The 27,856-nt window shown below is 36.7% G+C and overlaps 1 protein-coding gene across 1 annotated transcript in view; it reads left to right on the top strand.

Moving 5' to 3' along the window:
• Positions 1-27,856, top strand: part of LOC114250745 (uncharacterized) — an 82,128-nt gene that overhangs the window by 11,939 nt on the left and 42,333 nt on the right. The window contains exons 2-3 of the mRNA XM_028184736.2: positions 417-1,093; positions 20,706-20,944. Of these exons, the coding sequence (XP_028040537.2) occupies positions 499-1,093; positions 20,706-20,944 (834 nt within the window). The 5' untranslated portion in view covers positions 417-498. The remainder of the gene's footprint in view (positions 1-416; positions 1,094-20,705; positions 20,945-27,856) is intronic.

Raw genomic sequence — 27,856 nt, 5'->3', positions numbered from 1 at the left:
TCATGAATACCTGACTCCAATACTGAAATAGTTTTTGATTAAAAATCACCTGTTCACGTTAAATTTCACTGAACATTCTGTCATTTAAATGAATTTTCATTTATTAGTTTTGAAGTACATGTTGAAATTTTGTCAATACATTTGTATCAAAGAAGTTTCTCATTGTTTCCATCTTTATGCCTATGATGGTGGAGTTAACTTTCATGGTTTTTTCAGTCCACAAACTGTTTTTGACAAATATTTACATTAGGCCTTTAGTTAGATAATCGAATTTTAGTTACCACGCTATTTTATCGGCGACGAACATTAAAGCTTCCAAAAAAGTGCTCAGTGCGAATTTTACGGATATTTTTTTCTACACCCATCGTAACACATTGGACTATTCGATTAGCTAATTTTCAAACCCTTTGTTTTAGGTTCACGATGCCCCAAACGGCGGAACCAAACAGCTAGTTGAGAACCATGTGTACACCGGCGGGAAACTGATAGGCACAACACATGACCTCCGAAACAGAACGAGAGGAAATGCAAACTGTAATCACGTACACTACACCTGACTTAGACCAGGCGGAGAGCAAACTAGACTACGACTTTTGTCCGAGCAATGAAAGACTGACTCCGGAAATCGAAGAGAAAATCAACATCGAAGACGACAGAGATGAGGAACTAATCATAGACGACAGCGACTCGCAAGAGAAAACGAACAATAATGAAGTAACGGAAACTCAAAGGGAGGAAGCTCATGAACCGTCCTGGCATCCGCACGTCTACGGGAAACCACCGAAGAAACCCACACCGCACACCATCGAGTATATATTAGGCTTGCAGGACCAATCCGAGAAGCACGTTAGCCAATTGATTAACGTTAAAAGAAATTTCGAAACTAAATCAGCGAAAAACATTCAAATACAGACTGACGAGAGACGTTTTAATGTGCACAAGAATAAGTTACACGAGCAGCTCCTGCAGAGGAGTGTCAGGACTAGTGAGAGTGAGTTAGACGGGAAAGTGTTCGGCTATAGGAGCGAGGAGCCTTTGAACTTGTCCGTGAAGCCCAAGGACTGGAGTGGAGATGACGAGAAAACCTATAAAGGTACGTTACATCACTACATAGTATAAAACAAAGTCGCTTTCTCTGTCCCTATATCTGTCTGTCCCTATGTATGCTTAAATCTTTAAGACTACGCAACGGATTTTGATACGGTTTTTTTTAATCGATAGAGTGATTGAAGAGGAAGGTTTATATGTATAATAACATCCATTAAATACTGGAGAAATTAATAATAAATTACAGTTTCTGAAGCGAAGTGAGGGTGGGTCGTAAGTTTTTAGATATTTGGAAGCAGCACTAAGATGTTTGAGTAAAACGGTATTTAAACGTCTGCATTTGATGAAGAAGAGGCTCGCACGTGAAACTTCGAACCTTGCTGTCGAGGGGGGTGGCGGATCCTCGTCGGCTATGGACTCCGATCACCACTCAACACCAGGTGGACTGAGAGCTCCTAGACGCGTCTTCATTAAAAATATAACGAAAACTATTATCCGCCAATTTCATACATAAAAAATGTCATATTCTTAAACGACGTGTACCTGATCTGATTATTATTATTAATAGGAATTGGAACGTTGAATCTCTCCCAACATTTCAACTTTTCAAATTGTACTCGATTTATCATTATGTGGTATTTAAGGATAGGAGTTATTACATAATTGTTATTAAATTTTTTATTCAGATATCAATGCCTCAAGCAGATAATACAAATTTTAAAATAAAAACATATGATCTTTCTAGTGGAGGTCAATTAAATGTGCATTGTTAAGGATATCTTTATTACGGACAAAAAAACTACTGGTCAGATCTTTATAAAGTTTATGTAATGGGACCGCATGAGAAGTAACGACTTTTAAATAAAAAATAATCCAGGAATTAGTCTGAAATAAAAAATGCAGTCGTATTGTGAATTATCTCCTTTTTCGAGATGGATTAAAAATACCCAAAAAATCATTAAAGTAGATGAGCTCTTATTTTTAGAGTTTAAGTGTTAAGCCTGCAGTGACCTGTATGAAAACAAAAAACAAGTTTATGGTAAACATTTTTGTTTCTCTTGAACAATACAAGTCATGAACATTTTTGATTAATATTCCATTTATAACTATTTACATTAATTTGTGTTTTGTGAATGTATGAAATATGAATGCATTTAGACACAGAATATTCTGAACGAAAACTATTTCAGCGTGGTACCAACATAACTGAGTCAACGAGCAATAAACTTAATTGTTATGCTGCCAACATAACGAGCACGGCCCGTCATTGCTCTTCGACTGATTGACTCTGATTTACAACTCGGTCGGTTTATAGCTTTCGTGGAATCTTTGCTTTGTTTTTGTCCGTGCGTGTGGTACTATGTTATTGGCGTTTCATTTGTTAATTGCCTTTGCCGCTTTTTTAATGTTTATTTTGTTTGTACTATCTAGATGTGCTGTCACATAAAGTTCGATAAAATGTAACGAATCTCTTACGTATCGTTTGGAACCTCTTGATCTACAGAGAGATTTTAATGCTATCTATTTATTGTTCTGAATATTTCATGGAGAATACTTTGAGAAACATCGTTCTTCCACAGTGCGTTTTCAGATATTCTTTTTGTGTCGCGCTGTTTCAAATAATTCTTCAAATGTAATTTGACACGATCATCAGTCGTAGGAAAGGGTTGGGGTGTGCCTGCGATTTACCGATCCTGATTATTCATCATCAATTGGAACCATAGTTGGTTTGCCTTCGAAGGCAATAGGTTAATAGTCTCATCTATCTGTTTCGTTACATTTTTGTTTTATTCAATGCACATTTTGCAATAAGTTATAAACTGTCTCCCCGATGAGCTAGAGACCTGAAGTTATGAACATAACTCCATGACGTAGGTTTGTATGACAAGACAGCTTCTATAGAATATTATCGATACTAGTGTTAGTAGTTGGTTCATCCATCTATCTTCTTTGTCTCCACCTTGTCCCACTAGGTGGGGTCGGCACAGCAATTTTTTCTCTTCCATTCTCTTTTATCAGCCGTCATCCCAACACTCACTCGTCTCTCATATCGTCATTGACACACTCCATCTATGTCTTCTTTGGTTGATCTCTCCCCCCTCTACCTTGCACTACAATTTCCATACATCTCCTAGTCACATGCATCTTCTGTCTATGCATCACATGTCCATACCACGCTAACCGTCTGCTCTTTAGCTTGTGTATTACCGGGGCTACTTTCACACTTGCTCTGATATAGGTACTCATTCCTTATCGTGTCCATTCTTATCACTCCGCACATCAATCTCAACATTTGCATCTCTGCCGCGATCACTCCTCTTTCATGCTTTACTTTCGTCGCCCAACGTTCAGTTCCATACAGCACCACAGTTCGGTCTTATGCCGGTAAGGTGGGTGGCAATGTTCCATCCCTTGGGCCTGCGGTCCGCTCCCAATATATGCGCACCATCCAGACCCACATAGGGTCCCCACTAGGCACGGGGTCCGTATAGGCGATTTGGGCCTCGGCCCAAAAAAAGGTGGGGCGGTATGTTATATCTATGGGCTTCGGTAATTCTTTAACCACAGATAGCCAGTGAATTTTCGTCTGCTCATTGACTGCTATAAGAAACAAGAAGGAAAATTGTTTAAGATATTCTGTGACTATTCTGAATGACGTTGTGCAATATTCTATTCGATTTGCATCGAATAAGTTCCTAGTTCTATTCGTGGCGCAATAAATGTGCTATAAAGTGCTGTCAACTGAGATTTCTCGTACCGGCATGATATTGTACAGTAATAGATCGTATTAACAGCTGTTGAGTTCTTGACCCACGCGGCGCATCTTGAGACGGGATCTCAAAGTTTCAAATGTCAATTGATTTCACTTGTTGTTCCTAGAAATGGTTTTAAAGAGCGATGCTGGGATCTAGTTTGTTTTAATTAATGTTTTACTTTTGATCAAACACAATATACAGATTTATTGTTTGTTTGACACAAAATGCTCTTTGTTTCATTTCATACTGGTGGTAGGACGTTACTGGTGGTAGGACCTCTTGTGAATCCGCGCGGGTGGGTTCCACCGCCCTGCCTATTTATGCCGTGAAGCAGTAATGCGTTTCGGTTTGAAGGGTGGGGCAACCGTTGTAACTATACTTGAGACCTTAGAACTTATATCTCAAGGTGGGTGGCGCATTTACGTCGTGGATGTCTATGAGCTCACGTAACCACTTAACACCAGGTGGGCTGTGAGCTCGTCCACCCATCTAAGCAATAAAAAAAAATAAAAAAATCATAATGTTAGATTTTTATAGAACAAGTCTTAAGTACATTTGTACTTAATAGTGGCTAAATTAGGAAGCGTCGGTGGTCCGCTGAATATGATTGTGTTTGAAACAACGGCGCTAACCTCCAAATCTACTCATTGGTTCGCGGCACATATCACCGATTGTAACGATCCGTGTGAGCTCAACGCCTTCCAGTATTATTTACTGTAAAAATGTTGCGACAATTTTAATTTTTTGCCTGGTACTTTTTGGGCTTCAATGATGTATGTATGGAATCCCTTTGTCTGTACAAAAATAAAATAAACATTCATTGTGAGATGGGAGATGAAATAAGTTCAAATACTTCTTACTAAAAATATCATTTAAGTATATTCAGATTATAATATAATTTTAATTTTGCTTAAGCCTTCTTATTTTGCTTACTTAATTCTTATCCAGTGCTACCGAGTAATGTTTCATTCAAGAATATGAAAGGTTATGACAGACGCCAGCGGAGCTATAGAGATACACTCTATTCTGGAAATAAACGGGGATTTATGGGAACTTGGTTGAGTAAACTGGACAGTTAATCGAACGGTAATAATGGGATGATAGGTATTGGCTAATGGCGCCGGGTAAGACTATGAAAAACAATTATAATTTGGTGGGTACAGTACTTTCGACAATAATAAAAGGGAACAAATTTTTTACTTAAAATTTTCTATCATTAGACATAATTATTGTGACACCCTGTATATTTGAATAAAGCATTTAGAACGTTTAATCGCTTTCAATACAACATCAAGATTTATTTGCAAATCTCAAAATAAAAACCATTCAACTATGAACTTTATTTCCTATGCTGCAAGCGTTCAAATAAACACTACGAAAATACCAATAAGGTATCGGCGAACGCAGCTGTGCGGCACGTTAAGGGTTGCCAAATTATTTTTAGAATTAAAATTTATACGGATTATTATAGTCTGGCAATGTTAATGTAATGTTTATTGCTTATAACGGAACGTGGTCCTCGTTCGTTGACAGACGATTCTGTTTATTTAGGGCTGTCTTGTACTAGAAGCTAAAAGTAACAATATCTTTTAATCAGAATTAAATGTTCTCCCTGCCATTCTCAAAATGCTGCTACAAACCAATTACTTCCCTTTCTTCTTTCTGTCTCTTTATTTATCTATTTGTCATTTTTTTAGAACTGTTGCCGAAGTACATTAGCGTTGTATTGTTTATTACTATTGCTTAGAACTACTGTCCTATGTACATGCTTAAACCAGTCGTTCTCTCTGATAGAGACAATAACTTCCGGAATACGCCCCCGATTACTTGAACACTAACACTCTGGTCATACTATCTCTCATTGTTGACTTCGTAAAATCTTGAGTTCACAAAAACAACTAGGGACATCCAACATCCAAGCCGGAATTTAAAAAAAATAGCCACAGGTTTATTATTATACTGGGTTTTCTATTTTTGAAAGTTGCCGCTAATATTTAAAAAATACGTGACGTCATTCCGACCGGAAATAATTTTTTTTTTAAGGGATTTTATGACCTGGTTACTAAGACCTTTAAGTCATGTCTTATTTTAATTTATATAATCTTATTTTTATAAAAAATGATAATATGCAGTGAAATGAAATAAGATGAAATGAAGATGAATTTGAGACATTAATCAACTGGGATGAAATTAAATGAAATAAGATTAGATGATATGGGATGAAATGTAATCTCAGTAAAATGGTGGTCATTTACTGAGATTTTGTCAGTGGACTTTTTGGACGATCCCGAGAAGTTACGCCCAGCGGCTTTGTTTCGTTTTCCTACATTTGTGCACTTTCACAGATATTAAACAGTTAATAAACCACTCTTATTACACATTTAAACCTGAAGAAACACTAAATAGTCAAAATAAAACAAATCACACAACTTCACTCCTCGCGTTCCCGCGAAAAATTCCCCCGAAATAATAGCTCACTATGGAACTGTAGAGAGAGTACAAGATACACAGATTAGTCACACATCACATCACGTTTTGAGTGATTAGATGATATTAAACAGCATGTGACTATTATTTAGATTATGTGTGGAATATGTGGTATTAATGGGTCAGTCGGCCTATTCATTAACAACCATCTCAAAAACACAAAATAATTAGAAAAATACATTAAATCATTAAACTTTATAACAAATAAAACGTTGATGTCGCAATAATATATTTTGATAATGATGTCGTAATCTGTTTAATATAATAAAAATAAAAGTGAAGACAAAAATATTACTCATTTACATTTTGTAAGAATGACATTCTTTTATTGTATATAATCTTTTGTAATCATAATATAATTGTGCAATAAAATTTATTGTATTTATGAACTTGAAAGATAATTGTCGCAATATCGATTGGATGGATTTATTTAAGTGGTCACTTATTTAATTTGATCGATATTGTTTTGAATTAATAGTATTAGAGTTAATAGTACAAGGTCTGGTTTTGGAATGAACTCCCCTCCACGGTGTTTCCTGAGCGCTATGACATTTTTTCTTCAAACGAGACTTTCTGCATAGCCGTAGCCGTAGCCGTTCTAGTAGCCTAGTATCTACATATGTGTGTATAAATAAATATATATAATTATGTATATAAGTCTCTGATTCCCATACTACAGGGAATACTAGCTTGAGGCCAGATGACCACGTTTGACTTGTCCCTGGTTATTATTATTATAGTTATGGGATAGGGTCACCACTGAACATCATATAGGCTGTAAGGTGGTTCACGTATTTTCACAATAATATAAAAAAAAGACGTGTGGCACTCGGAGACTGCCGCGGTAAAGCTATTGCATAGCATTTTTTATCAACTTATGCAATTATAAATCGACAATAATAATTTAATATTAAAACAAAAATAAAATAAGATCCGGCGAGAAACTCAGTGGGCTAACTTTCAATGAATCTGCTACATTGTGAGTATTCCATTTTGACCGCGCACTCACTAGAGGGCGCTACATGTGATAGAGACACGCCTTTGGATGCTAGTTCTAACTGTCATTCGCCCAGAATCAACGGTTTAGCTAGTTTATTTTTAATGCCACTCCAATCACTGAATGAGTAGTAGGAGTAGTAATAAAATTATTCGACTAAGCGATAGAAAATGGCACGCCCAACGCATTGTAATGTGATATAATTTTCTATTGTACAATTCCGTTTGTCCTCGATAGATGGCGCTTGACGCAAAAGCTGAATCACGCTATCGTTGTGTTACCCACGAAATTATATAACATATTTTGATAGTATATAAATCGGTGTTTAGACTTCTTACTTTAAACACTACACAAGCGCAACGTGTGAATGTGTTGAATGCGAGCTACATAGTAGGCGTAGTGAGGGGGGTGGTAGGTTTTTTTTCGTTACGGAATTTCACGATTCCGCTCTCAAGCCGCGCCCAAGGCTTTCCAACATGATATTAATTAACACTTTTATCACACTGATCTGTTTATTATTATTAAAAATATTCCGAGGCTATGGCAGCCCTAAGAGTCGGTAGTCATACGATATGAGTGTAACGACATGTGCGCGCTTCTCAGAGCGGAGTGGCAGAGATCATACAATGTGCTGCCCTCCGTCGGCGTGCTTTGATATCAATTCAGTTACGTCATCGATTTATATAAACTGAAATCATACTTTACCTGTCCTGTGGGTTTAGTTTTTGGAATTCGAAATCGTATTTGATGCCACCACCAGCCAAACAATAAGCAATAACATATCTATAGACACAGCCCACTGAGTTTCTCGCCGGATCTTCTCAGTGGGTCGCGTTTTCGATCCGGTGGTAGATTCTGCGAAGCACTGCTCTTGCTAGGGTCAGTGTTAGCAACACTCCGGTTTGAGCCCCGAGAGTTCACCTACAAACGTTAGGGCGAAGCTGAAATAGCCTCTCAAGGCTATCAGCATAGGTTTAAAAAAAAAGCAAGAGATAAATTTTGTTAAGCATTGATCCTTAACATCGTATAGCTATTTATGTTAAGGCGAAGATAATTGTGGGCCATCGAAGTGATGAAGTTAAAGTTATATCGCTAGCTTTGGAAGCTCCACTGAAATAGATGTTACGATTAAAAAGACTTTAATGTGTTCTGTGAATACGTTGTACGTACTATAGAGTCAAGTAGAGCAAGTTATAGCATGTTCTGTTGTTTCTTAAAATAATTAATAGTAATTGTTTGAAAAATAAGCACTATGGACGATATATATCTTTATATGTATTTCCGAAAGCTACTCCATTACTGTTTTAAATAAATAATAGCTTAAAAAAACCAACGAAATACGCTTTTATGGAAAATCCAACTAAAAAATTGAAAATAAATTTTAATAAATTTGAATTAAAAATAGTGTAAGAAAAAATGATTTTATTGTAAAAAAAGCGTAGGGTGCTTTGCCGGGATTATCAAAATAACCCTTCTACTCATATTTGTTCATAAAGTATTTATAACTACTGATACAATGCACATAAATTAATTCAAAGTTATTGAAATTTATTTTCTATTTTTTAGTTGGATTTTCCATAAAAGCGTATTTTGTTAATTTTTTTAAAATTATTATTTATTTTTTAGTTTAATTTCAGTTTTTTCATTTTTTTTATCAATTTCTTTTTAATGTTAAATTGTCATCGGTTCTTAATAAGTATATCAAATTTCGAGTTATTCCGACGTTTTGAAGGGGGTCAAAATCATGTTCAAAGATTCCATTACAAACATACATACGTCTGAAGCTAATAAAAGCGTATTAAAATAGTGGGTCGTCATTATTTTTGAGCTTTTCGGCGTTATCTCGACGGAGCAGTAGAGATACTCTCAAATTATAGTTTAATATAATTAATTTAATATAATTATAAAATTATAGTTTAATGTAGTTTTAAAGTTCGATTCATAGATCCGTACGTTTTTTTCCGTTACCTTTTCGCTGGTAGCCTAAGAGACTACGTCAGCTACGTCCGGACGCGTAGATGAGCTCACGGACTCAACCTGAGAGAATTTGCTAATACGAACCCTAGCAAGAGCAGTGCTTCGCAGAATCTGCCACCGGATCGAAATCGCGACCCACTGAGAAGATCCGGCGAGAAACTCAGTGGGTTGTGTCTATGGAGGATCCGTACGATTCTGAGAGGTTTGCACGAGAATACATTGGCCACTCGCCGGGCCTTGTATTAATAGTCTAAAGTTTTTTTTTATTGCTTAGATGGGTCGATGAGCTCACAGCCCACCTGGTGTTAAGCGGTTACTGGAGCCCATAGACATCTACAACGTAAATGCGCCACCCACCCTGAGATATAAGTTCTAAGGTCTCAGTATAGTTACAGTATATATTATCAGCAACGAACATTGAATATTGATGTAAATAGTTATATTAAGCATTTTAAATTAAGCTTTTCATTTTAAGTGTGTAAGTGTGTTAAGTTTACGTGTGTTTACCTTGAGCGATATAATCACAACGAACAGGTGGAAGAGGTCTTTATGAATTAATAGCGATTTAGTATTACTAGAGGTCTCGCAGTAGTCGAAATTCGACTATAACTAATTAGAATTGTAAGTTTGTACACATACTATAATCACTATTTTTACATATAATGTAAAAAAATATCAATAAAGACAAACAATATTTAATCTATTCTCAATTTGCCCACAGACGTCAAGAGCAAAAGTTTGACAATAAATAGTATGCATGCGTGTGTGCGTCAAATACATGGTATGTAGTGTGTGTAATGTTTTCTTTATTGATTTAATGTATCTTTTATACATTATTTTTAAAAAATATTCGCATTGTGCACTTCTTCTCTATATTCTCTATAAGTGTGGAAAATTTCATACTCCTCCGTCCGCGCAATTTTCGTAAAAAGGGATACAAAGTTTTTGCTTCACGTATTAATATATAGATGCTTTCCAATTGATGAGCTGCAACTGGTCGTAATACCCTGCGTAATAAATAAAGCGTGCGTTCGTCGACGAGCACGTGTTGAAGACTAGTTATGCCCCGTGTGTTAGCCTGTGCTACATTCGTATTATAACTCAAAAATAACTCGGTGTCATTGAATAACAAGACTCCGCCTTTAGTCTTAAGTCTGCCTGCAATTGCATTTCACACTGTGTGGCTTTAATCTTGATACCCATCTATCAAAAAACTAAAGACTGCTTAGAAGTAGTAGATGTCTATGGGCTCCAGTAACCCCTTAACTCCAGGTGGACTCGTCTACACAACTAAGCAATAAAAAATAATAAAAAATATTAATGGTTGATAAGAACCTTTGTGCTTAGCGGTGTTTGTTTGTCCGCTATTTTTTTAGGTAAAATACAATAGTGACAACTTCACGAGACCGATGTCAGGAGCGTCGCAGCTCAGTACTGACGGTTCAATTTGAAGACCGACATAAACCTAAAAGATTTTTAACGTACTGCCGACTCCCGTGGGTGTTGAGAACCTTTAATCTTCACGCCTCGCTCCCAACGGTGCAGACATTGACAATAAATCAGACGCGCTTCCGAGGATTATTGGAGTTTAATGAAATGTTGACTTAAGATGGAACATTCGTCTTGGTTAATATACGGCTTTAGTTTTCTTTATTCGGTGTTGAAGGTGTGTTGTGTAGGAAGTTCAGTATTACAGGGTTTTAGACTGCGTTAATTTAAAATAACAGTTTTGGATTCAAAGGCAGGCCCTAATCGATCAGTTGTATCGCAATATATTTCAAATGGATTGATGTGTTCTAGCATAAAAGTATTTGTAAGATGTGTGGTTTTGTCTCTGTGTCTAACGTCAGAGTATATTGGTATTTCCATGATTTGAGTAGACACAGTGTCCATAGTCATTCAGTATCCAAATTGAGAGGCTTGAGAGGCTATATCAGCTTTGCCGTAACGTGTAGCTGAGCTCACGGGGCTCAAACCAAAGTGTAACTAACACTAGCCCTAGCAAGAGCAGTGCTTCGCAGAATCTATCACCGGATCGGAAATACGACCCACTGAGAAGATCCGGCGAGAAACTCAGTAAGCCGTGTCTGTGGGTTAATTCGCTCGTCGAGCCCTTCGTCGCAAGCGACGGGTTCGACGAGGACGGTGACCGGTGCTTGTGGTACCTAAAAGCACCGTTAATGGATCGGGAGGATCCGTAATGACGTGTTTAGGGCGACGTCGACTGTTTACCATTCGGTCTACAGGATCGGGTATGTAATTTCCAGCGGCCAATATATAAGAGGGTTCTCATGTCGTGCCGCCTTCTTAAAGTGGCGCAATGATGCAGACTGTAGATACTTACTGACTGGGTGTTCTTAACCCAGAGGGCTTACGGCCGTTCTTAATCGTATATGTATTTATCTTATTACGACCCGGTCTTCTTTTCGCTCCAGTTTTAATCATCATTATATCGGACATCGGTAAGATCCTTTTCAATTGATTTGATTGATTGATGATTGATTCTTGAATACTGGCTACATTTCAAAACGATTCGAAAATTTTCCTTAAGATATCAAATATAACTCCGCGAAAATTCAATTCTATCGGATAAAAGAAACGAACCTACATATATAAGTATATATGTGTTTATTTTAATCAAGGTTCAACAACAACTTTTTATAATTTTGTTCCTGAATATTGGAAGGGAATCGCCAAATATGTCAAGGTTTTCAGCTTTTCTGACTAGATTATTATAAAGGTTAGTTATATACAGAAGAAGATAATTTTTTAAATTATGCATAAAAAATACATTAAATCAATAAAATAAAAAACATTACACACACTACCATATATTTGACACAACACATATATTTAAACTCTTTGTTTATTGTCAAACATCTGTTATTATATAAGTCTGTGGTCAAAATGAGAATAAATTAATATTGTTTGTCTTTAATATTACAATAATATGTCTATCGTGTACATAGTTTTGGCGAAATCTGTGATTAAAGAAGTATAAATAGTCTTTCGCAATAGAACCAATAATAACGTTCAAACTTATAATTTCAATTAATTATAGTCGAATTTCGACTACCGGGGCACCACTGGTTTATTTAAAGATGGCTTAAAATGCATTTTAAAGTAGTCATGATTTTAGCTATGTTAGAGACACAGCCAGGCCAGAGTTTAATCTGTAACAATAATACGGTCGGCGCTCACTTTACCGTACTCCAATATCTTGTTACAATTAATTAATATCGCTCACAATTTAACTGTGATTAATTATTTCATATTATGTTTACTTATATACGTAATAGGTACGATGAGTTGTGTTATGTATATATAGGTTAATCAGGTAAACATTTTATTGTCTATGCTGAAAATATATTTAGTACTAGCTGACCCGGCAGACTTCGTAGTGCCTCAATCGATAAATAAAAGAACTAAACTTTTGTATAAAATAAACATAAAACAAACAAAAGGAATCCGTCCGACAAGGGACACATTAAAGGAAAAACAAAATTGTTATTTTTATTTAATTCCGAGCATTTTCATATTTATCAACCTTTTAAACCTTCTCTGGACTTCCACAAATAATTCAAGACCAAAATTAGCCAAATCGGTCCAGCGGTTCTCGAGTTTTAGCGAGACTAACGAACAGCAATTCATTTATATATATATAGATAGATAGATAGATTCATACAGTAGTGCATACAGCAATACAATACACAATATTGGGACAGGTAGGTACATTTACAGGAGATTTACATTAAATAAAAATGAAATTTAATAGACATATTATCACATAGGCGTTACATATTCTGACAGTTGAGTACAATGCAAATTATGTTTAAGCGCTATGTAATAAAGTCGAATGATTTTCATAAAGCTTTTTTTGTTGTTAAAGCTCGATTTTACTGCGCATCGAATTATCATACCGAGACCTTTAAATGAAATTGATTCTTAAGTAGTAAACTCCAAAAATAACTACCTAATTGCGGCATTTGATCTCTGCGATCATCACTTCATAAGAGTACCTATTCACCTCCGTGCAACTTTTGATTAAGTACCTAAAAACTTTATATATCTATTAAAATTAAAATAAAATAGCCGAACACTATCATTCAAAATTGAACAAAATGATATAAACTGCCGCAACTAGTGATCTATTCAGACAATAACTCATTCACCCAATCAAAGGCCCACTTAACATTTTCTCCTTGCATCACCGAATCCAAATCAACGTTAATAGCCCAATAAATAAAGTGGCATGTCTGACGGTTCGCGCTATAAACTAGGAAGCTCCTTTTGATGTCGGCCGGGCTATTTACACCATTATTTCTTAAGGAACGTTTGTGGTAGTTTATCGTGCTATGCCTTGAATACCCGCAATAGCTGTTATGACAACTAAGGACTCTTTTTTATAATGGACTCCGTAAAATTATAATGCTGCGGTGCGCGTTCATGATTTTTAATTTTCCCTTTTGTTTTATTTTTATAGTGTCGTTTTACGATCATAGTTGAATACTGCGACGTGTTTGTACTGCAGAGAGATGGATGAAGCTCAACCAAGTGGTAATTGATGGCTATTATTTTTATTGGTGTGCCGAGCCGGCTGAATGTCTGGTTGACAAGTGCTTATTTTAGACGAACGTAAAACATTTTTGTGTCAAGTAACGGTCTTTATCTTATCTTATACCTTTAAACGAGCAATTCTTGTATATACATATATATATATATATATATGTCGGCGGCAGCGGCAGGGATGGCTAAGCGGTAGTTTCGTCATCACTCGTATTCGATTGAACTCAGTTTAGTCAATAAAACTTTTCAATAATAATTAGTGAAACTCAACACACACAACTTTCACAATGACAGGATAAACCGACAGTTTCGTTGCACATACCGACAGACCAACTGACTGACTGAAACGGACGGAATCACTGTCTGACACGAATGCCACGACTCTGTCCACGTACCGCCATTTTATACTGTGGCGTTACGGAGTCTACCCTTCATTTTGTGATATTTATCAAAACAACATTTCATCATTTAAAATAATAATCAAAACCACCGTCTTAATATTACTAAAAGTCGTCAACCACGACACGGCCATTCTGTCACTTTGACGTTTGTGTATCGTTGATATTCCGAACTATTGAACCGGATGCGACATATATATATATATATAATCTGAATCTCGGAAACGGCTCCAACGATTTTCATAAAATTTATTATACAAGGGATTTCGGGGGCGATAAATCGATCTAGCTACGCTACGATTTGTTTTCAGAAAATGTTTTATTCGTGTTTTCAATAATCGACTCTTCCCGACATCTATTGGCGAACAATAATACTATTTTTCTTAATTGAGGGCAACTAACAGCTTTAAAGAAACAACAAGATGGCGTTATAAAAAAAAACGGTCTTCATCTAGTTCAGTTGTAAATTGCGTATAGGATCGACTGGATTTCTCCGAACGTTCTCTATCCTTGTTTCTAGAAACACCACACTAAACCTCACTAGCTAAGTCGCAACCGCTGAATAACTTCACACCCAAACGTTCGAATAACATCAGCATCCGGCTTTAAAAGTCGCCAAAAGTCATCCGCAGGTGTTGAACATCCTTTAGACATTAACAAAATATATAATAAGATTTATACCGTATATTTGTTTAGCGCTAGAATACACTAATGTCGGCGTCGCGGTGCGCTAGACGGCTCTTTATTGGTTTCCAGTGGGTTTTTATTGGCGTCTTTAATTTGTGAGCGGTTTGAGCATCAGATGTTACAGATGAAGCGTTTGATTGAGATGTATTGTCAATTTCAGACTAGTGATAGGAAGTGGTTGATTTTTGGAGCAATAATAAAAACATAGTTTAAAAAAATGATTTTATTGTAAAAAAAGCGTGGGGTGCATGGTATAAGCAGTTATAAATATTTTATGAACAGATATGACTAGAAGGGTTATTTTAATAATATCCTGAAAAGCACGCCACGCTTTTTTACAGTAAAATCATTTTATCTTACACTATTTTTAATTCAAATTTATTAAAGTTTATTTTCTATTTTTTAGTTGGATTTTCTATGAAAGTGTATTTTGTTAGTTTTTTTAAATTATTATTTATTTTTAATTTTTAGTTGAATTTCAATTATTTCAACAAATTTTTTTTCAATTTTTTTATTATTATTTAATTGTCATCGGTCCTTAATAAGTATACAAAATTTCGAGTTAATCCGACGTTTTGAAGGGGGTCAAAATCATGTTCAAAGATTCCGTTACAAACATAAATAATATGTCTGAAGATAATAAAAGCGCATTAATGGGTGGTAAGGAATATTCTAGGCCTGTACGAATAGATACTAGAGCTCATCTGTCCTTCTATAGCACATAAAATGCAACGTTCCCTACGCGCTCGTCCTGGAGTCCACGGCAGTTGATTTAATTCATTTTTATAGATAAACAGTGAAATTATCCGAAGAGAAATGAAAACGATATAAATTTTTTAAGCAAAACTGTATTAAACAAATCAAAGCGGGTACCGCATTAAAACGAAAGCAGCTGTCAGATCCACAACACAGGGGTGTCATAAAAGGTCGTCGACCCCGTGCGTCAGCTGATTTATAATTTAATTACATTACGCGTAATACTATATAATTAAAATAAATAATAAATTAGGTAGGCAACAGCTTGCCTGGTCTGTTTAGAGATGCCATAAATAAAGAAACACAAATATGTACCTAAAATATAGGTTTCGATCGTAGTATTTTTATTAAACTATTGTCTTACATATAGTGGGAAGTATGCACATTTGTAAATAGCACTGACATTCGTTGAACGAACCAGAGAACGCATAGGGTACCTACGGTAACCTGGATGTGTCAAAGCCACAGATGGAATCAATTTCTTTAGAGCTAGCTATATTATTAGATATCACGCGACGCACCACGCGACGTGGCACTGTTACAGATTTTCGTCGCCCAGCAAAAGCTGCTCAGACGCCAAATATATAAGGATGGAGTTCCATTGGCCGCATTTAAGGCACGTAAGCTGTTCTTATCACTGTAGTTATCCACATTTTTTAATACTGAAATGTTTGCAGAAAATAGGCTTTATTTTTTAGGCTTTTTATATTGAAAGAAGCTAAATTGAAAAAGAAGTTAAGTGAAGAGAAAGATTGCTCAGTAGTAAGCTATACTTAACCTTATTTACTGATTTTGCTTCTTTCGATTGGTCATCATTCTCCTGCCCTTCTCCCAGTTACCTGGGGTCAGCGCAACATGTTTTCTCCTTCCATATTCCTCTATCATATACCATTTCTTCACTCACTACTCTCTTACACATATCGGCTTTCACCCAATCCGTTAATTTCTTCTTAGGTCTACCTTTTCCTCTATAGCCTTCCACATTCATAACTAACACTCTCTTACCCACCTCATTGTCATTTCGTCTCATCACATGTCCATACCTTCTTTTGATTGGTATGAGAAAGAAAAGTATGCGCCCAATTTCCAACTTTCGGGGTCTCCCCGCATTACCTGCTCACATTATTTTACGTGACCATCTCGCTTGCACATAGCACTAGAGGAACATCTAGATTTCATCTTGTCATTTCAATTGACGGAGTGGGCCAGGTGCATGGGACGAAACGACCTTTGGTCCTGAGAGGGCTTGGAAGACTTGGACTTGAAGCAACTTTCACTTTACCCATTAGCCATAAGACTGAAAGATTAGTTCAACAGTGAATAATGTAACATAACCTTTATTAACCAGTGAACACGGGTGGGTAGTTTGGTCTCCATAGTCTGATGCGTGCATCATGTTGCGTCAGCTTACCATAGTTATGTACTAAATTTAACTCTACAAATTCAAAGCACATTATCTGTGCAGTGTGCACATTACGTTATATATTCTAAATAACTGTTCACAAACACTCACAGAGTTTCCAACCGATCTTATTTAAAAAGCGCAGTTATTAACACAACTTTATCGCCTTAAAACGTTATAAAATAACTAAGTGCGATATGAAATAAAAAACAATTAAAGTGTGATGTATGGAAGCCAATAAAATTCTAAGTAATAACCGGTACAATGTAATTGATACAACGATCGGGCACGACGTGTGAGTTTTATTACTGTCAGCACTGTTATTGTTGTTTGTGTTTTGTTGTGTGATAAGCGGAGCGGAGCGCGACTTAATGATAAACGTGGAGTTAATAATATGACGGGTAGTCGTATATTGTGTGCTGGTAATTGCGAGAAACTACTTTTAGATGGCGCTAGTAGCACGTAGATAAGACACAAAAGGTACTGTTCAACATGCTTTAAAATAGCATCCTAAAAAGCGTGCTATTGAGTATGCTCAATACGAGCATGCAGTGAACAGTTTATATTTGCTAGTAATAGGCATACTAGTTTTAAGTATGCTATTTATTTATGTATTTTATGTATGTATTTGTATTATACCTGTTGCAAACGACTGATCGATGCTTGCTTAATAAGCAAACCTGTTTAGACGCGCTTAAAGTACGCCCCCTTCCACCCACGCCGCAGTCAGCATGCTCAAAAATCACACGCCTGTTGATTTTTAAACAAATTCGAAATGAGCGTGCTACTTTTGAACAACATTCCGACACACATGCTATTAAGTAGCAACTGCTCAATAGAAGCATGCTTTCATGCTTGAAATGAGCATGTGTAACAGTAGCTAAACATTTTGACAGTTGAGACGGCGAATCGTCGGGTGGGGAATTAGTTCTTTATAAGCCGTTGCGCGGAGTGCTCTGCACGCATTAGGCCGGCGACGCTGACATGGTCTTTCTAGACCATCAGCTTAGGGATGGGAAAAAAAAGCTGTGCACGTATTTGAAGGGATGCGTCTTGGTGTAGGGACCACTGTTTTTCGAAAGTCAGTACTGCACAAACATTGGACGTGGAACATTGACGACTACTACTGTACCTATTGCGGTGGGTGCACGGAACTCTGTCTCTGATAGATATTACTGCCCTATTTAATCGCAAACTAATGCACAGTACGCCGTCTCATTCAAAGGTTTAAATGAAAATCGCCGATTTGTGCTTAATGAAACAGCAGCCTAATTAATAAAGCGCACACGCAAGCTAAAGCAGCTTTCTCACGAAACGTTCTCGGCGTGGGTCAGTTTTATATTAGAACGAATTTGAATCAAATGATATTTGGCTATTAAACCTTCGACGAATCTTAGAATTATAAAATGCTACGTTACCATAGGTATTAGTTGCATTCACTTCAAGAGAACTATGAGCTGGTATGCCTGGATGATACACTGATTAAAAGAACAAAAACCTGCATCAAAGGAAGGTTATAAGGTGATTCGACACTGAGACAAGAAAAAAGAGAAATCAATCCTGTCTGGTGCTTAGTAGGCTCAACTTAAAATCCTCTTAAGAGATCGCAATAAGAATTTTACGAAGGGCTCACGATTCATTTAGATGGTCGATGCTTCTCAAATTGTGAATCAATCCCACGGGGGCTCTAACAGGGGCCCTTGATTGAATGGGGCGTTAATGGCTACTAAGTTCGAAACTGTGTCGAATTATTGACTCTTGTAATTTAAATAATGGTAGGTATTAGTAATATTTTGTTAATAAGATAGTTTTAGTTAATTGAATGGCATTAATAACGTATCTGTGTACATTATAATTGAAATAACCCATTGTGGCAGCGGCTTTGCTGTGCTCCTGGGTCTGTTGACGTCCATGAACGAATGTAGTTGCTAACCATCAGGTGGTCCGGTACGCTCTACGCTGCCTACAAGGGCAATGAAAAAAGGAAACTTACTAAATTATGCAGATTTAAAATAATAGAAAAACATGGAGTTAGGTACTAAAAATTGTATGGTAACTATAATTAAAAATATATGTTTAGATTTATGATATATATAAAGCAATATTTATCCAATCTAATGCGCTGGTCTGAAGAAATCCACACCACTCTGGATACAGTCTACGATTCCATACACACCACCGAGAACAGAGGAAGATGGCGAAACATTATCCAGACAGAGACAAGGATAATGAGAGGAGATGGTCACGTCCTTCAGACAATATGAAGAATGTGGCTCAGACAGGAGGATTTATTACATACATATTTTGTTTTATCACTAGATAATACGCTACTTATGATAATTTAATCTCCTTCTAATCTATATATGTAGTTATAGGGAGGAAATATAAGTTAAACGTATTTACAAGTGGTAGTATTGTAAGTCAGAGCGAGTGGATACCACCATCCTGTCTATCTCTGCGATTTGAAGGACGGGACAGCCGTCATTCTTTCATTATTAAGATTTCTAGAGACAATTGAGAGAGAGAGAACAACTTTATGAGTTAGTAAAATTTGCTGAAAAAAACATTTTGGTTTTGTAATAAATATAAACAATACCTACTGTTGTCCATTTTGTGCAAGTTTGAAAACCACCGCGCTAGATTGTTCAAAAGCAGATAACGGCGGAGGGTTTGTGGGTAATTGAAAATCTCACAATAAAATTTCGAATGTTGCTAATAGATTCACTAACCTTTTTTTTAGATAATAACCGTATGAACGTTTTCTTGAGCGAGAGCACAAGTGTACTACTATCTATATATTAATACGTGAAGCGAAAACTTTGTACCCTTTATTTACGAAAATTGCACCGATGGAGGAGTATGAAATTCCCCATACTTATATAGAATACAGAGAAGGAGTACAGAATGCTAATATATTTTTAAAATTATCCATAAGTAATACATTACATCAATTAAAAAAACATTTCAAACACTGCCATGTATTTGACACATACACACGCATATATACTCTTTTGTTTATTGTTTAAAGTCTGTGGTCAAATTGAGAATAAATTAATATCGTTTGTCTTCAATATTATTTGTCTATAGTGTAGTCTTGGCGAAATCTGCGATTATAGAAGAATAGTCTATGACAATAAAAGCATAATAAACTTATAATTTAAATTAATAATTATGATCGAATTTGGATCTAGCTAGCTCTTTTAATACGACAATGATACCTGGTCGGTTGCACCAAGTGTTGTTCTTGTCGCCCAATTAGGCTATTTAGATTTATACCTCATGTGTCGAGATAGGCAGGGAGGCCGCGAGGCCGGCAGAGCAATCAATTCAGTTTCGGGTTTATTTTCTTTCTCCGGAATTGAGATGTTTGGTGTTTTTTTATATTTTACGTTACACGAATGTAAAAAATTACTCATTTTTTTTTAACTTTACGCTATCGAGAACGTTAAAAAATTCGGACTATTCACAAAGAACCAGGCGCAGCCTTTACGCTTACTCAACTCTCAAACCTTCCAATTACATTGATTGAAATACAGGAATTCAAAGTTAATATAGAATACATAGACAAATACGTCATCGCGATTAATTCATACTAATCAATTCAAAATCTACTAACATAAAATCGCTTACAGATCCATCAAAGCTGATAAAAAGGAAGAAGTCAACTGATGATGTACGTTCTCCCCTCGGAGGTGAGGGCTCGCTCACCAGCGAGGAGGGCGAAGATCAAGTCGGGAGACGGAAGAAAGCTCGCACGACCTTCACCGGACGACAGATCTTCGAATTGGAGAAGCTGTTTGAAGTGAAGAAGTATTTGTCTTCAGGCGAGAGAGCTGACATGGCGAAACTTTTAAATGTTACCGAAACCCAGGTCAGTTGCATTTTACATTAAAATCTTCTTTTTTCTTAAAGTGTTTTTTATCTGACGGGAAGGCACGCTACCGGCCAACACACGTGGATACCACCGGCTACCGACTGCTGAGATACAAATTAGGCAGTTCAGTAGCAATGGCGGCCCGTTCCTGTGGACTGAATGGTAAACAGTCGACGTTGCCCTAAACACGACATTGTGGTGGATCCTCCCGATCCATTAACAGTGCTTTTAGGTACCTCAAGCACCGGTCACCGTCCTCGACGAACCCGTTGCTTGCGACAAGGGCTCGACGAAGAAAATAACCCATAGACCCATCCCACTGAGTTCCCCGTTGAATCTTCTCAGTAGGTCGCGTTTCCGATCCGATTGTAGATTCTGCGAAGCACTGCTCTTGCAACACTCCCGGTTTGAGCCCCGTGAGTTCACCTACACGTCAACGCGAAGCTGAAATAGCCTCTCAAGGATATCAGCATAGGTAGGAAAGAAAAAAAAGCAATTTCGGTGAGTAAGTTGCTACTATGGACGAATGGAAAAGTAATACTCGCAGATCCCGAAGGCGTTTTTTTTTATATATAGAGTGATTGAAGAGGAAGGTTTATATGTATAATAACATCCGTTAAATAGTGGAGAAATCAATAATAAATTACAATTACCGAAGTGAAGCGAGGGCGAGTCGCTAGTTAATAAATAAACTATAACTCTAAAGATCCTCTTATCTAAAATGTACATCGATAACATTCAAATCGTTAGCTTTTAACGCGTATAAATAAATATCTTCTAATAGTGAGTTATTTGAAGTGAACAAATCACTTTACGGTCTGAGCGCCCCCTTGTTCCCCGAACAGCGGGACAAATTAAGCGATCCACAGTAACGTGCCTTCCAAAGCCATTTTTCATTTATTGCTCGCGCTCAAGTCACGAGCGGCAGCGGGTACAAAAATTTACTTGCACAGATACATCAAATATTGACTGGCTAATATTAGTGCAGTACACATGAGATTGCGGTTAAACATTAAACTGAAAATCCCTTTAAGGGTATTGTCTTTTACCTACAAATAAAAGTTATATTTGTGTTAATTAACTCAATTAAATTTTTGCCAAATGTGCATAATATTGGTACAATACCCGGTGCGGAACATCGGGTGTTGTAACAACGTGTAATTTAATGCAGTTTTGAAAAATACTCGCTAATGACCATGAGAACTATGTATAATATTCGAAACATCGTAGTATTATACTTTTATAAACATTAATTATCATGAAACCCTACCTAATCTTTGGTAGTTTAAGGGGCTCAACTTTTGTAACACTAGCCCTAGCAAGAGCAATGCATCACTAAATATACTACCAGATCGGAATCCCAACTTGTGAGAAGATCCGGCGAGAATTTCAGAGCTTTGTGTCTTTGGACTAGGCTGCACGTCGGTTTCATCGTCGCATTCGACTAGAACGGTGACCAGTGCTTGGGGTTCCTAAAAGCACAGAGAGTGGATCGGCAGGATTTGATTGCATGTGCTTGGGACGACGGCAACTTTGTATTATACATAAATCGGGGATATAATTAGAGGCGGCCACAATAAGCAAGTTGTGTCACGCCACTTTTTTGTTGAAAATTTTCAAATGCTTCCAATTACTGCATGGCTAGCATTCGTCTTCATTTACAAAGAAATACGTCGTCAAAATAAAATAGTTGAAAAAACGTAGGCAAGAGAAAGAGAGAATCTCTGGTCGGCAGATCGAAATAGCAGTTGCTCTCCAAAAAGAAAAATTCCTCTCTTTTTATACCATCCACATTGGATATAAGATGACAAATGAAATATTGCCAAATGTGTGAAATAAAAACATACATAAATAATTAATAAATAAATATTTAATAACAATCACGCCAGGTTAACTGGTCCCGTGTTAAGTTCGTAAAGAACTTGTGTTACAGGTACCAGATAACGGAAATAAATGTAAGATTTTTATTATACACGTACTTATATTTAATATTTAATATAAATCCATAACCCTGGAAAAGACATTTATATTTTTCATACAAATATCTTCCCTTGGCGGGATTCGAACCCGCGACCTCCTTGTGTAGTGACTATGTCACTTACCACTACACCAGACGGCCGTTAAACATTTTGTGAACATTTTGTACTAAGCACTGTACTGTTTAATGCTCCAGTTTCGAAATTTTAATTCTCAGATTAAGAACAGATAAATAAAAGATAAAAATCGCTACAGTCTATAACAGGCACGCAATCGTTTAACGTTCCGAGATAATTATACTATCGCCAAGGTGGCGGTCCCGTCCCCCGCGACGTGAGCCGTCACATATGGCGTCACTAATTAAAACTATGCCATTATGGACTGGGACATTTCTTTTATACCACACGATTTTTTTTGTATCACCAATAATCGTGTCAACATCGTAATGTGTGAGACTAAATGTTTATGAAGAAAGGATTTTCATGTTTTTTTTATTTTATTTATGTAGTATAAAGTAACTTTTAACAACTGGAATGCCACCATCTACCTCAAAATACGCCGTGAATTCTTCCTAGCATCAAAAGCGAAACCATTTTTTGCTTCGCGACAGAAAGATCAGGTCAGTGCTACAAACCCGCGCACACTTTCAATATCATAATGATCAACAAATAATAATTAATGAATTTTTTTATATATTATCATATATTATATAGTAGGTTTTATTGTTTTTTTTTTCGGAATCGCGACCCGTTGATAGCGTTCGGCGAGAAACTCAGCGAGCTGCGGGTTTTATTGGTATCACACGACGCCATTATAGAATGAATAATTCAAATTAACTTTATAAAACCCTAATTTACTTAATTAATATAAACAAACATTTATTTAATTAAATTTAGCGTTCAGGTATATTAATAACGCATCAGTATTTTTTATAACCTCCGACGTCCATTACGATTTAAAGACCCTAAAATAAAGTTATAAATTAATTTTCTGCCACTCAACCGTCATCGCTTTTATGATACTTGGGTATGGCCATAGTGCGAGCGATTTTTTTACTAAACAATTTTGGCCGGTTTTTTTAGGCCAATATAATGATAGCGATACAAGTGTGTCGTGACGAATAGTAAAATTTGTTAATGAGATTTAAAAATAATAATTGAAGAAACAAATACTTTACTACCTCAGGTGTAATACTGATTTATCTTTCTATTTTTGACACTAGGTAGAGACGAGCCACTCATATCATTAGAGATCCAAATACTTAAAGCGGATTGGAGAATTAGGGGTTGCGGAGAGTTTTGGGTCCTATCTAAGGTACCGTGGAGGGTGCTCTAAGAAGCTTTTGTAACTGTACTTGGAACGTCTCACAAAGTGTGCAGTGCCTTAATAAAGAGCATTTGTAAGGGATGAAATACTATTTAGCTCTGGAACGAGCAGAGGTACGGTAACCTCGCTGTGCTTTTGATATTGAAGTTGTCTTTGAGTGGGTGTCGCCCAGTGAGTTTCTCGCCAGATCTTCTGAGTGGGTCGCGTTCCCGTTCCGGTGGATTCTTCGGAGCACTGCTCTTGTTAGGGCTAGTGTTACCAACGTGCTCAGGCTTAGAGCCCCATAAGCTCACCTACTCGCTCGGTTACGCTAGCATAATCCTCTAGGCTACCAGATTAGGTAGGATTACGTGGGACACCAGATAGGAACCAAGTTCCTTATTATAAAAATATTAATTTTAAGTTTTATTCGAGGTATAAAGAAAATAACACTGGCGGTTTCGCAACAACCCACGGTCATTCGGTAACGTGCGAACTTATTGTGGTACACTTCATTCACGGTTGTTTGTATAAGAGTTGGTGTATTTCCCAAACGAACGCTCTGAGATCGTGGTCAATGAATAAAAATGAATAAAAAAATGTTATTTTTGTACCTTATTACAAACTTAAGTCGTAAATTGTGTGCATTACTAATTTGTACGTTATTACAAAGTTAAGTCGTACACTGTGTGCATTACTAATAAAAATCTTACGTTACGGACGTTTTTTCCCGGTGATGGTACCCCTCCACATCGTCCCATAAGGAACTTCGTTCCAAAAAAAATAGAGTGGCTGTCGTAATGAGATGGGTCGGTAGCTAGATTTAAAAAACAATCAATTAACTGTCATGACTATTATGATAAGAGTAAGCGAGACAGTGAAATGTCTCCGCTATGCACATAATCAATTTAAAACAAAATAAAGACGTTGTTTTATAGTTAATTTAGATACTGTTTTCACATTTTTTCATTTTGGTTTTAGCTGTTGCATTCAAATGAATGTAAGCGAACCAATCCCGCTCGTTTCACGGCCCCAATCCACCGGCCACGTGTCCTGTATCCAGCACGAGAAGTCAATTACCACTCACAAAACATTTTCCTAAACGAAGGCGCACAAAAAATTGAGCGTTCAAAAAAAACGCGGCGGGCGTTTTAAAATATGTCGTACCGTATTCGAAAATATGTACCTATTTAAATTTTGTTCGTGTTGATCGATCACTACTGACATAATTAACGTTATAATTAAAGTTTCTCGCCGGATCTTCTCAGTGGGTCGCGATTCCGATCCGGTGGTAGATTCTGCGAAGCACTGCTCTTGCTAGGGCTAGTGGAAGCTGAAATAGCCTCTTAGGCTATCAGCCAATAGGTAGGGAAAAAAATTAAGGGTTACGTTTTAATTGACATTAAAAAAATAGCTTTTTCTGCTTTTTAAAATAACCTGTTTTGTAACTTAATGGGACAACAGAAAGACAACAACCTAGTACTTAAATACGTATACAAGAAAAAACGTTCGTTGTCTAATAAGTAAGACACCCGCGGGTTCGACGAGCGAATTAACCTATAGAGACAGCCCACTGAGTTTCTCGCCGGATCTTCTCAGTGGGTCGCGTTTCCGGTAGTAGATTCTGCGAAGCACTGTTCTTGCTAGGGTCAATGTTAGCAACACCTCCGGTTTGAGCCCCGAGAGCTCACGTTAGGGTGAAGCTGAAATAGCTTCTCAAGGTTATCAGCATAGGCAGGAAAAAAAGAAAAAAAAAAGACACCCGCACCGCACTGTACAGACTTGGGAGAGGTATAACTCTGTTCAAATCCGTATCTAACATGTTATTGTTATCGTGGAAGTTTCCCGACTTCACGATTGAAGAATAACATTTGATTGTAGCTTCAAGCTAGTCTAAATCCACCGCCATTAACGCCCATATATATATATATATATATATATGGGCCGGTCTGCCCGTCTACGTTAGTTAAAAAAACAGTCCATATTAACATTTCACATCAAATTATGTCAGGCGTAGGTGAAGTGTGTGTTTCTTTTTTGTAGTCTCCCGCGCGGTTCCACTTATTGCCTACGACTTTACGATACTACATTACACGCATAGATTAGACAATGTAGATGGTACCTCTTAAACGCCTAAGATTTATGATTTGTGCAAGTTTTCTTTGGTATTTTTTTTAAATATGTTTTAAGACTTAAAATTGTTAGTGCCTTTTATCACTCACATCACTGCTCAGTAATGTAACTTTCATTGAAATTAGAATTATTGTTTTGTAAAATCTTGTAATTCGAAACCTGGTAAATATATACAACTTTATGATTAATACTTCTCAATAGCTAAAGATACTCGTATATTAGAAGTGAAGCATTAAACTTTAAATCTATTGTTGAATTGATTTGAAATGTTGGATAATGTAAACCACATAATAACAATAATAATATGACCACTATTAAACTCATTGAGGCTCATTAGATTGGTTTAACGAGTGCTATTCAATATATACGTATTTTTAATGTCTCAAAATTGTTATTTCACTTAATGGGAATCGACGCCATGTTACTTATTAAGTGAACGAAACTATTAGAACGCCGGTTGTCCCATAGGAATAAGTGCAATTACTTTACGTTTGCTTATCCCCATTGTTCGGGGCCTGTCATTATAATCCTACTTTGTCACAGAGCAGTTTTGTGTTGCGTCCAAAACGAATTGACAATCTTCGAGATTTGTCATGAATGTAATCAAAAATAGACTGGTGTGCATTGCTTTAAATTAACTAATGCAAAAAATGATGAAATGAATGTCAATATACGTTTTTTTGGAAGTGAAACTTCTTTAGGCGCGTTGAGAGTAAAATTTAACTCGCGACACTTTCGTTACGGCCAGAGAGAAAAGATACAATTTAGGAAGAGCGAGAGTGAGAAAATAGACACAGCGTCTCGCGAACCACTCGACCGTGCAGAGGGAGAGGACAAAGCGACCTAGGTCGTTTCTCTTATACACAGCATTCCCTATTATAAGAGAAATTTGATTTAAAGATGAAAAATGAAGAAAACCACACTACTACACACCGTAAAAGAAGTTTCACTTCTTTCACGTGCACCAAGTTGCATGCGCATCATTCTTTTTCTTAAAAGCTTAGAGCTTTAGGCGTTACAACAATTTAATGAAGCAGTTTATATGCGATTCTTTGAAATCAATTCGTTTTAAAGCGATTCTCGGTTAGGATGCATCTATGTTTAGAGAGTATGGTTTACGTTATCCGGTTACAAGTGACATTTGGGATGCACGCGACTGTGGGGGATCGATACATTCATATTTCTCGGCGTGAGCAACCGGTCGAATCTATTTTTTGCAAAAAAAATACATTTATTCGCATTATCATACGTGTTTGCAGTATTTTGACTTTTTCTGTTAATTTTAGAACCGTTTCTTAATGGTCGAATACATACACAATACGAAGTCGTCGTGGTCTAAGGGATGAGACGTCCGGTGCATTCGTGTTGAGCGATGCACCGGTGTTCGAACACCAGGTCGGGTACCAATTTTTGTAATGAAATACGTACTCAACAAATGTTCACGATTGACTTCCACGGTGAAGGAATAACATTGTGTAATAAAAATGAAACCCG

Source organism: Bombyx mandarina, chromosome 07, assembly GCF_030267445.1.
Source record: "Bombyx mandarina strain Sakado chromosome 07, ASM3026744v2".
In the NCBI taxonomy this organism is placed as follows: Eukaryota; Metazoa; Arthropoda; class Insecta; order Lepidoptera; family Bombycidae; genus Bombyx; species Bombyx mandarina.
This window is presented reverse-complemented; position numbering and strand designations above follow the sequence as displayed.